The sequence below is a fragment of the Pristis pectinata genome, chromosome 16 (assembly GCF_009764475.1).
Source record: "Pristis pectinata isolate sPriPec2 chromosome 16, sPriPec2.1.pri, whole genome shotgun sequence".
Classification (NCBI taxonomy): Eukaryota; Metazoa; Chordata; class Chondrichthyes; order Rhinopristiformes; family Pristidae; genus Pristis; species Pristis pectinata.
In genome coordinates, this window is record NC_067420.1 from 5,554,400 (window position 1) to 5,566,478 (window position 12,079).

A 12,079-nucleotide genomic window follows, 5' to 3' on the forward strand; every position below is an offset into this window, starting at 1 on the left:
CATCCATTTTAATGCTTAAACCACATAATACAATCTGTGACTGTGTGAAGCTTGTCAAGTGTTTCTATTATAAAATGAAAGCAAATCAGAATGATAATATTTTAAAAATTTATCGATTGATTTTGCATAAGCAGAAAATGCTCTTCTATTTGGTAGTGCCAACTTTTTCTGCAAATCGAGCAACCCCTCCCTCTCACCCTCCCTTCACCCGATGTCACTCTATCCCCAATCCCACCTTCAGTCCAACACAAGGCTCCGTTAAGCCTGGTTTCTCCACAATACCTCTTTCGAATGGCTGCTCTCTTGTACACGTATGAACCCTGACCAAAGACACACACACACACACACACACACACACACACACGCACGCGCGCGCGCATACATGCACAGTGGCAAACAAGTGCATGAACTCTGAACTTCCCCTCACTAAACCATAAGTCATTCAGGCTGCCTGGAGGTCAGTTAGTTCAATGCAGGTCAGAAATGAAATCAGGGGAGGGGTCTGCTTGCTTCTGCATGGATGGACTCACTCCGTTAACCAGACCACCCATCAGGAGAGATTTTGCATCCTTAAATTTATAATCATGGTTATTGTTCTATCCCTATTGGCCCTTGTTACAAGCAACCTATTCTCTGCTCTAACTGCAGCAGCTGATTGGCTACATCGCTGGGAAGGTCGTTGTTGACTTGCTCTTCAAAATACTCTCTAATCACTTTTATTTCCTCTTCCCAGAACTCCCTCTCGATACTGAACAGCTCGTCTGTGTTCACGTTGCTCAGGCCCTCGAGGTTCAGGGATCCATCCGTGGGGATGAAACCCAAAGGAGAGACCTTGGCGCAGTCCTCCCCCTCGATCCTCCGGAACACCCACTCCAGGACTCGCGAGTTCTCGCCAAAGCCCGGCCACAGGTAGTTGTTCTGCTTGTCCTTGCGGAACCAGTTGACGTGGAAGATCTTGGGAAGTTTGGAACGGGTCCTGTGCTCCATGCTGAGCCAGTGGGACAGGTACTTGCCAAAGTTGTACCCGAAGAAAGGCCTCATGGCAAAGGGGTCGTGCATGATGACCTTACCTGAGGAAGAGCGAGAGAGGAGTGGTAAAGAACTGGTGCCAAGGGAAGCATGGGAATCACTGGGTAATGGGACATTAGTTTGTGAACAAACCCCACCACACCACAACCTTCATGCCGGACTCAGATGTCTAGGTACAGCTTTCTGTTTCATGTTGGAGAAAGACAGTGTGTGTTGGGATATGTAGCTCTGTGGTAAAGAGACTGGACTTAATCCTGAGGGATGGAACGGGAAGCAAATATTCAATTCCCTCCAAGGCACTTGTGGAATTAGTCACGTAAAATTCAGGAATGAAATTAAACGATCTGTAATATTGACAGATTCTCAGAAAAACCCACCAACAGAGACACAGTGAAGTAGGACCGGGAGCATCTCATTTGGCCCATAGACGCCACTCCCCTGTTCAATTCAAATACGGCTGATTCTCAATCTCAATGGCATATTCCTGTGTCTCTCCATATCGGCAGTGTAGCGGTTAGCATAACGCTTTACAGTGCCAGCGACCCAGTTCAAATCCGGCTACTGTCTGTAAGGAGTTTGTACGTTCTCCCCGTGTCTGCGTGGGTTTCCTCCGGGTGCTCCAGTTTCCTCCCACATTCCAAAGATGTACAGATTAGGAAGTTGTGGGCATGCTATGTTGGCGCCGGAAGCGTGGTGACACTTGCAGGCTGCCCCCAAAACACTCTACGCAAAAGATGCATTTCACTGTGTGTTTCGATGTACGTGACTAATAAAGATATCTTATCTTATCCTAGTCTACAAATCCTGCTATTTCCTTAAATAGCGTCAGTGACATGGTCTCCACACCCTGTGAATTCCATAGGTCCATCGTCTTCTGAGAGTGAAGTAACTAGTCCTCATCTCAGCCCTAGGTGTCTTGCCCCATATCCTGAGATTGCGACCCCCTTGTTCTAGACCTCTCAGCCGGAGCAAACATCTTCCCTGCGTCCGGACTGTCTCCCTTCACTGGAATTTTTTTAGTTTCCTCTCACTCTTCCGAATCCTGGTGAATATGGGCCTCTTCAACCTAATCCCTTCTCAAAAGAAAGACCTGTGATCCCAGGAATTGTTCTGGTGAGTGTCTGCTGCAATTCCCTCCACAGCATTTATCTCTGCTGATACTCACTAAGGTGGACAAATAGCAGTCGTGCTGTGGCTGCCCCTCACTGTGCCTGTGCTAAGCGCTTGGTCATTGTTTGTGCAAGTGCTCCCTCACAGTGAGTGTAGTGCACTAGCCCTTGCCTTAACTGTGCCACTCGTGTGTGCCTCCTGATTGTGCCCAAACGTTTGTTAGATTTAATAAACAGATAAGTACTAAAAGACTAATCAAAGGGTTGGGTAATTAGGGGGAAAAAAGATGTTGTAACAGAGGCAAAATGGGAAGCTAAGGTCCCAAGTTTGTTTTTGCATCTGTATTCAGTTGCGGAGTATTTTGCCATGGTGACAGCCAAAGAGGAGACTACTATATTGTTGGGAAGGATATAAATCGGAGAAGAAAAAAAGAGGTATCGTGTTTACACAGAGGGTGGTGAGTACCTGGAATGAGCTGCCAGAGGAAGTGGTCGAGGCGGGTACAATTGCAACATTTAAGAGACATTTGGATAGGTACATGGAGGGAAGGGGCTTGGAGGGTTATGGGCCAAACACGGGCAACTAGGACTAGCAGGGAGGATGCTGTGGTCAGCGTGGACTAGTTGGGCCAAAGGGCCTGTTTCTGAGCTGTATTACTCTGTGATTTGAAGCAGGTATTATCCTTCCTTAGGAACTGAGACCAGAACTGCACACAATATTCCAGGTGTGAGATCACTCAAGGCCTCCTATTGTTGTATTAAGACATCCTTACCCCTGTACTCAAACCCTCTTACAACAAAGGCCAACACACCATTTGCCTCCTGAACTGCTTGCTGCATCTTCAGTTGCTTTCAGTGACTGTACAAAGACACCGAGATCCCTTTGTATATTGACACTTCCCAAACTATTTCTAGTTAAATAATACTCCACCTTTCCTGCTTTCCTGCCAAAGAGAATAACTTCCCATTCTGCCACCTTACACTGTGTCTGCCATGTATTTGTCCACGTCATCAGCTGCTTGAAGCCTCCAGCATCGTCCACTCAACTCACATTCCCCACCATTTGTACCACTGGCAAACTGACATTTGGTTCCTTCATCCAGGTCACTGGTGTATATTGTGATCAAGCACTGATCCTTGGTGCTGCCCCTCTGTTCACTGCCTGATATTCTTAATAAGACCCTTTTTGTTCCTACTTTCTGCTTTTTGTCAGTCAAGCAGTTATCACCCAAGCCTGTTTATTACAGTCCAATCCCATGTGCTTTAATTTTCCACACGAACTTCTTAGATAGGACTTCAAGGGCCTTCTGAAAATCCAAATACTTCACATCCACGTGCTGCACTCCCTGCCCCCAGTCTCGCTGTACTCCCTGCCCCCAGTCTCGCTGTACTCCCTGCCCCCGGTCTCGCTGTACTCCCTGCCCCCAGTCTCGCTGTACTCCCTGCCCCAGTCTCACTGTACTCCCTGCCCCCCCGTCTCGCTGTACTCCCTGCCCCCGAGTCTCACTGTACTCCCTGCCCCCCAGTCTCGCTGTACTCCCTGCCCCCAGTCTCACTGTACTCCCTGCCCCCCCGTCTCGCTGTACTCCCTGCCCCCCAGTCTCACTGTACTCCCTGACCCCGGTCTCACTGTACTCCCTGTCCCCGGTCTCACTGTACTCCCTGCCCCCCAGTCTCACTGTACTCCCTGCCCCAGTCTCACTGTACTCCCTGCCCCCCAGTCTCACTGTACTCCCTGCCCCCAGTCTCACTGTACTCCCTGCCCCCAGTCTCGCTGCAGTCCCTGCCACCCAGTCTCACTGTGCTCCCTGCTCCCGTCTCACTGCGCTCCCTGCCCCGGCCTTGCTCTCATACCTTTGTGTTCAGCTGCAGCTGTAGCCTCTGACCTCAAGGCTGCTCCAATGAAAACTCCGTGCTGCCAGTTGAATGCTTCATACACCAGAGGGACCCCTGGAACAGGACAGGAGGCATCTGACAGTGACATCTGCTCTACAATGTGAAGTGCATTTGTATTTTTCAATCTCTTACCCCCGTTCCACCCCACCCCTTCCTCTGTCCCCACCCCTGGTCCCTCCCCTGTCCCCACTCATGTTCCATCAGAATCAGGGTTGTGATCTAGCAGCAGGGAATGGGTAATCTGCATCGTCCTGGTGTAGAACAGGAAGCTGATTACACTGGAAGTGGCAAGTTAGTGATGTCCAGAACCTGCAGCACACCCCTGATGTCAGCTTTACTCCAGGACAATGGGTTGAAAGTGTACACCAGCCTTCTCATTGCACTTATGGGTCTACATTCATCAGAAGGGGTCAGGAAATTCTACCAGTGAAACTGTTTGGTACATCCTGAGCATTTTCTGAATCCCATGGTTCTGCACCGTCCTTGTGTCTGACCCAGGACACAGAGGCTCTCCGTACAGAGGGGTCCCATGGTGATCGACCCACTTCAGGGTGCTCCTTCTGTAAGATCCACTCAGAGAGTGGGGCTACTCATGCATTAGCAGACCTTCAATGTGAATGTGGAGGCTGACTGGACCCTCACAGAGCCCCACCCCTAATGGATCTCCATCTCTGATCCCACCTCAACCAGTGTGCTGACCTCCAGTGTTCATGTCCAACCCACCCCTCCATAACCCAAGGATCAGCAACATGCTTGGTTGGTTAGGTGCAGATATCCCTGACTGAGCTATGAACCCACACTATCTCTCAGAGGTAAGCTAAATGATGCTAAGTAGAGGATGATGGTGACTTGGACCAATGGACAGATCACCACTCAACAGTTCCCTCGAAGCCAGAGGCAAAATTTTCAGGTCAGATAGCCAGGCTGAAACTTGGACCATCCGATTTACAAAGACTCCATCAAGAAAAGAGGTGGAGCTCCCTGAGCAGTAGATCCAATGCAATGCCAGAAACCTACAGGCTATGTGTCTAATGCTTATTCGTGGTGCTCTATAGAATAGATTTTTGTACCTTTCGGCCTTCGTCCTCCAAAGATAATTGCTTCAATGGGAACGCCTTCGGGAGACTCCCAGTTTGGATCTATGATCGGACACTGCCTGGCAGGAGCGCAGAACCTGGAGTTGGGATGTGAACAAGGTTCTCCATCTTGCAGCGTCCACCTTTTATTCTTCCATGACGTCACTGTGACGTTGGGGGGCAGGGTTTCATCAATTCCTTCCCAGTAAACACCACCGTCACTGGTCTCTGCCACATTGGTGAAGATGGTGTTCTTGTGAACGGTCTTCATGGCGTTTGGGTTTGTCTTCATCGATGTCCCAGGGGCGACACCGAAAAAGCCATTTTCTGGGTTGATTGCCCTCAGGATTCCTGTAGGAAGGAGCAGGAAAACAGATTCATCCATGTTCACACCAGGCACAATGTTCAGAATAAACTGAACACCTTCCCTTCTAATTATTTTGTTTCATCTGCCTTCAGCTATGGAGAAGTGTCAAAATGAACAAACCTTGCTCATCAAATTTCATCCAGGCGATGTCATCTCCCACACACTCCACTCTCCAGCCAGGCAGTGTTGGGTTCATCATAGCCATGTTTGTTTTGCCACAGGCGCTGGGGAAAGCTGCAGCAATGTACTTCTTCTGGCCTTTGGGGTTGGTTACTCCCAGGATCTGTGGAGGGAGGGGAGAGGCTGGTGAGAAGCTGAGGGCAGAGGCACGTTACTGATAATCTGCAGCTGCTGAATGACCCTTCAGCCATGGCTCCACAAGGAGCGGCCTCCATCTACTTACCAGCATGTGCTCAGCCAGCCAGCCCTCATCCCTGGCGATCCTCGAGGCGATGCGCAGGGCAAAACACTTCTTCCCCAGCAGGGAGTTCCCGCCGTAGCCACTCCCAAATGAAATGATCTCCTTGCGCTGAGGAATGTGGGCGACCAGGGTCAGCTCGGGGTTGCAGGCCCAGTTATTGACCAGCGGCTCTACACACAAGAGGTGGATGGTCACCAAAGGTTCAATACAAAGCTTCTGTATCAAAGTGCAGGACGCCTTCCCCCCTAACACTCAGGCAGCAACAACAATCTCAAAACAGAAGATCCACACTCACTCTTCAGTGGCAGAGGACACCCCACTGAGTGGAGACACTTCACAAACTGGCCACTGCCCAGGGCCTCCAGCACAGCCGATCCCATGCGAGTCATGATCCTCATGCTGACCACAACGTACGGCGAGTCTGTGAGCTGGACACCAATCTTGGACAGAGGCGACCCCACAGGCCCCATGCTGAACGGGATCAGGTACATCGTACGCCCTAGAGGTTTAAAGCAAGGAAGTCAGTCCGGGGACACCGCTGAGGTAGAAGGTCACTGATGGATAAATCCTTATTATTGAAATGTTAATGACAGTTTCAGATTTAGTTACTGCACTTATCTAGACTGTAAAATACGGTAGGATTCCTGTGATTTGTACAATCTACACTGTGAAATATGGTAGACTGCCTCTGACATACACCCTACACTGTGAAATACAGTATGGTCCTGTTGATGTGTACAGTATACACTGTGAAATACGGTAGGATCCCTCTGGTTTCATCAATCTATGTGGTGAAATACAGTAGGGGGCCTCTGATGTGTACATTCTAAACCATGAAATACAGCATGGCCCCATTGATGTGTGCACTCTACACTGTGAATTACGGCATGGTCTCTCTTATTTGTACAGTTTACACTGTGAAATACAGCAGGGCTCCCCTGGTGTGTACAATCTACACAATGAAATACAGCAGGGTCCCTCTGATTTGTATAATCGGTGGAGTCAGAAAATTTGTTTGCTATATCTGACCCAGTCAGCTGCAGGGATCCTGGATCCTTGGTGTACATCAGGAACCATGTCAGGTGAGAGATGTAGCCGACAGCGCAGGCACTATTATTGCATTGTCAATGAGCACAACTCACCAGTCAATGTACAGGAGTAGCTGGGGGATTTTGTAGGTTGAATTAATGCCTGTACCTTTCATACACTCTGGGAATCGTGCATTGAAGGCCTTTTCAAACTCCTTCTCTGACAGCCATCGCCCGAGCTGGCTCACTCCATTCTTTGCTATGGGAATGGTATCCCTCTGCTCAGGGGTCACAATCACCGTTTTACTCTCCACACGAGCAACATCCTTGGGGTCCGTGCGAGCCAGCCAGCTGGAGATGATAGAAAGTGATGAGAACGAGTGGCAGGGACTCCTCATTGAGGCCAGTCAATCCTCACAGTTACAGCCTCACTATCACATCATTGTAATGTGTGATCATTCAGAACCAAGGGCAGAGTTCTGATACCAACTGGTCTAAATGCACACGCCAATTCTGTAAGGTCTGAGTTTTTACGTTGAATATATTGTGCGTGTGTGGGGTAAGGCAGTGAACTTTATGCAATGTGTATTCCAACTACTCTTGTGTTTGTTGGTGTGTGGGGTCCCTGAAAATTTACTGGACCCATGTTCTGCCTCTCACTGCAAGGACCAACCATGCTGACATTTGTTGTTTGCTCTGCATCAACGAGTGTTCATTAATTACAATTCAAAGTCAAGCGACAATTCCTCAAACTCTTATTTCGTTAACTTCTCGCAGCTTTCTTCACAACTGTACAAATAATCAATTATTTGTCATCCTTGGTATCATTCTACAAGCTCAAAGTTCTCGCTCTGTGTTCGAACTTGCAGGAACTGGATCTCTGTCCACTCACCATCAGATAGAGGCGGGAGGAGGCTATTCAGCCCATCGTGCCTGCTCTGCCATTCAAAGAGGTCATGGCTGATCTTGTACTACAATTCCACTTTCTGCACAGACCTCATATCCCTCAATTCAAAACAATCAATCTTAGTTTTGAATATACTCAGACACTGAGCCTCCACAGCACTGTTGGGCAGAGAATTCCAAAGATTCACCAAGCTCTTGATGGAGATATTCTGGCCTGAATGCCTTAGTTTGAAACTGCGACCCCGGTTCCAGATTCCAGTGCTCCCGGTGCGGTCTCCTGTACATCGGTGAGACCCGACGCAGATTGGGTGACCACTTCGTCCAGCACCTTTGCTCCGTCCGCCGCAACAGCCAGGACCTCCCTGTTGCCACCCACCTCAATTCCACATCCCACTCCCGTACTGACATGTCTATCCACTGCCTCCTCTACTGCCACATTGAGGCCAGATGCAGGTTGGAGTCTCCAACCCAATGGCCTCAACATCAGTCTCTCTAACTTCTGGTAACCCCTCCCCTTCTTTTTCTTCCCTCCCCCCAACTCCTTTGTCTTCCTTTATTCCTGTGGCTCCCTTCCCCCACCTTGGTGACCTGCCCGTCTCCTCTCCTCCCCTCAGCTTATTACATCTTCCCCCCCCCCCACTACCTTCCCCCTCTCACCTGGACTCACCTACCACCTGAATTCACCTCTCCCCTGCCTGCATGTGCTCCTCCCCCTCCCCCAACCTTCTCAGTCTGGCTTCTGCCCTCTTCCCCTCCAGTCCTGATGAAGGGTCTTGGCTCCAAACGTCGACTGTTTATTTTCCTCCATAGATGCTGCCTGACCTCTCTCCTTCAAGCTCTTTAAGAATTTTGCACTAGTGCAATGTGTGGCCAACTAATTAGCTGCACGTTGGTACTGAGCAGGCCACTTCAGTCAGGTTCTACAAACAGGTGGTGTTGATGAAAATACCACTGTGGTACAGCAGTAGATGCTGCTCTGGGGCTAAGCCTTTTGATCTGCATGTAACCCTGCTAGACTGATCTGAGAGCTTCTGCCTGCTTTATGGATTTACAGCACCTGTGTTGCAGGTAGGGCCATCGTTTATGGAGCTGCTGGCCTTTGAGAAGATAGCGGCGATGTTCCCCTGTGCCTGCTCGTGGGAGAGATCACGGTGCTGTTGGAGAAGCCTGGGTGGATTTTGTAGATGGTACACACTGTGTGCTGGTGATGGAGGGAATGAATGTTGATGGCGGTGGATGGGTTTGATCTAATTCGTGTTGTGATCATTGACCTTGTTGGAGCTGTACTCATCCTGACAAGCAGAGAATATACATCACTCTTCTGACTTGTGCCTTGTAGATGGTGAGATCATTCTGGGGAGTCAGGCAAAGAGTTACTTGCACAGCCTCGCTGCGCAGTATTTGTGTGGTTGTTGAAGGTTAGGGACCCGGAAATTAAAACGTTGTTAATGTTAATTAAAACATTGTTAATGTTCGGTGGGTAAAATGAAACGTGCACATGCACCTGTCTACATCAATGGTGCTGAGGTCGAGAGGGTTGAGAGCTTCAAGTTCCTGGGAGTGAACATCACCAACAGCCTGTCCTGGTCAAATTACGTAGATGCCACAGCCAAGAAAGCTCACCAGCGCCTCTACTTCCTCAGGAAGCGAAAGAAATTTGCTTTGTCCCCTTTGACTCTCACCAACTTTTACAGCAAGAAGCTGCAGAGAATTGTGGACACAGCCCAGCGCATCACGGACACCAGCCTCCCCTCCTTGGACTCTGTCTTTACCTCTCGTTGTCTTGGTGTAGCAGCCAGCATAATCAAAGACCCCACCCACCCGGGACATTCTCTCTTCTCTCCTCTTCCATCGGGTAGAAGACACAGGAGCCTGAGGGCACGTACCACCAGACTTAAGGACAGCTTCTACCCCACTGTGATAAGACTATTGGACGGTTCCCTTATACAATGAGATGGACTATGACCTCATGATCTACCTTGCTGTGACCTTGCACCTTATTGCACTGCACTTTCTCTGTAGCTGTGACACTTTATTCTGTACTCTTACTGTTTTTACCTGTACTACATCAACGCACTTTGTACTAACTCAATGTAACTGCACTGTGTAATGAATTGACCTGTACGAACGGTTTGTATGACAAGCTTTTCACTGTACCTCGGTACAAGTGTTGGTATTGGTATTGGTTCATTATTGTCACTTGTCCTTAAGTCCGGTGGTACGTGCCCTCAGGCTCCTGTATCTTCTACCTGATGAAAGAGGAGAGAAGAGAGAATGTCCCAGGTTGGTGGGGTCTTTGATTATGCTGGCTGCTACACCAAGACAATGAGAGGTAAAGACAGAGTCCAAGGAGGGGAGGCTGGTGTCCGTGCCACACTGGGCTGTGTCCACAACTCTCTGCAGCTTCTTGCGGTCTTGGGCAGAGCAGTTGCCGTACCAAGCCATGATACATCCAGATAGGATGCTTTCTATGGTGCATCGGTAAGAGTTGGTGAGAGTCAAAGCGGACAAAGCAAATTTCTTTAGCCTGCTGAGGAAGTAGAGGCGCTAGTGAGCTTTCTTGGCCATGGCATCTACGTGATTTGACCAGGACAGGCTGTTGGTGACGTTCACTCCCAGGAACTTGAAGCTTTCAACCCTCTCGACCACAGCACCATTGATGTAGACAGGTGCATGTACACTGCCCCCTTTCCTGAAGTCAATGACCAGCTCTTTAGTTTTGTTGACATTGAGGGAAAGGTTGTTGTCATGACACCATTCCACTAAGCTCTCTATCTCCTTCCTGTATTCCGACTCATCGCTGTTTGAGATACGGCCTACAATGGTGGTATCATCTGCAAACTTGTAGATGGAGTTAGAGTAGAATCTGGCCACACAGTCGTGGGTGTACAGGGAGTAGAGTAGAGGGCTGAGGACGCAGCCTTGCGGGGCACCAGTGTTGAGAATAATTGTGCCGGAGGTATTGCTACCTACCCTCACTGATTGCGACCTGTTTGTTACAAAGTCATGGATCCAGTTACAGAGGGAGGTGTTGAGTCCTAGGTCTCAGAGTTTGGTGACAAGCTTGCTTGAAATTATTGTATTGAAGGCAGAGCTGTAGTCAATAAACAATAGTCTAACGTATGTATCTTTACTGTCCAGATGCTCCAGGGCTGAGTGTAGGACCAGGGAGATGGCATTGTTGTGGACCTATTTCACCGACAGGCGAATTACAATGGGTCCAGGTTGTCTGGTAGGCTGGAGTTGATGTGTGCCACGACCAACCTCTCAAAGCACTTCATGATGGTGGATGTCAGAGCCACTGGTCAGTCGTCATTGAGGCATGTTACCTTGCTTTTCTTTGGTACCGGGACAATAGTGGTCTTCCAAAAACGGGAGGGAACCTGAGATTGAAGCAGGGAGAGGTTGAATATGTCCGCAAATATTTCCGCCAGCTGATCAGCACAAGGTCTGAGCATGCAGCCCGGGACACCATCTGGGCCAGGTGCTTTCCTCGTGTTCACTCTCCGGAAGACTGATCTTACGTCCTCCACTGTGATCACAGGTTCAGCTGCGTTGGTGGCTGTCAGGGTGGATGGTGACAATGCACTTCCCTTTTGTTCAGAACGCATGTAGAATGCGTTAAGTTCATCAGGAAGGGATATGCTGTTGTTAGCTATGCAGCCCGACTTCGTCTTGTAGCCTGTGTCAAGTGACAATAATAAAGCAATACCAATACCAATATGTGCTGGACTTAAAGTAATGCACCCAAATATACCGCAGAAAGGGAAGCTACTCACCAGTTCTGGTACTTGTGCAGGCATTTGATCATTCCCTGCTCCTCCATTAGGGACAGAAGCTGCCTGTTCTCTTCCTCGCTTCCGTCGCAGATGTGGATGCTGGCTGGCTGACACAGCTTTGCACTTTCTTCCACAAAGGCTCTCACACCAGGATTCAGGTTGTTCAGGTCGCCTTGAACCACATTCAGAGCGAGCAGGGGCTGAGACTGGAGCTGGAGGGTTAAGTCTTCGCCGAGGAATAGATCGTCAAGAACCTGCAAGCAACAATTCAATCACTGCTGAGAGCTTAAGCTCTGTCACTGAGCAGCTCACTGGGTATGAGATTCCATCAGTGGTAAGGGTGTCTGTGTTTACTGGATGATTTTGACCTGGTGTACAACATGCACACACAACGCAATTTAATTCAGCGAGTTTCCCAAATGAGTGAATGTATTCCCTGCATTTTGTTTTCAAATTAATAGTCTAGTT

General features: G+C 49.1%; 1 protein-coding gene across 1 annotated transcript in view; it reads right to left on the reverse strand.

Moving 5' to 3' along the window:
- Positions 1-230: 230 nt before the first annotated feature.
- LOC127578893 (phosphoenolpyruvate carboxykinase, cytosolic [GTP]-like) overlaps positions 231-12,079 on the reverse strand; it is a 37,617-nt gene continuing 25,768 nt past the window's right edge. The window contains exons 4-11 of the mRNA XM_052031439.1: positions 11,612-11,865; positions 7,096-7,277; positions 6,194-6,397; positions 5,881-6,068; positions 5,598-5,760; positions 5,105-5,461; positions 3,993-4,088; positions 231-1,070 (exon numbers count right to left, since the gene is read on the reverse strand). Coding sequence (XP_051887399.1) covers positions 616-1,070; positions 3,993-4,088; positions 5,105-5,461; positions 5,598-5,760; positions 5,881-6,068; positions 6,194-6,397; positions 7,096-7,277; positions 11,612-11,865 — 1,899 coding nt within the window. The 3' untranslated portion in view covers positions 231-615. The remainder of the gene's footprint in view (positions 1,071-3,992; positions 4,089-5,104; positions 5,462-5,597; positions 5,761-5,880; positions 6,069-6,193; positions 6,398-7,095; positions 7,278-11,611; positions 11,866-12,079) is intronic.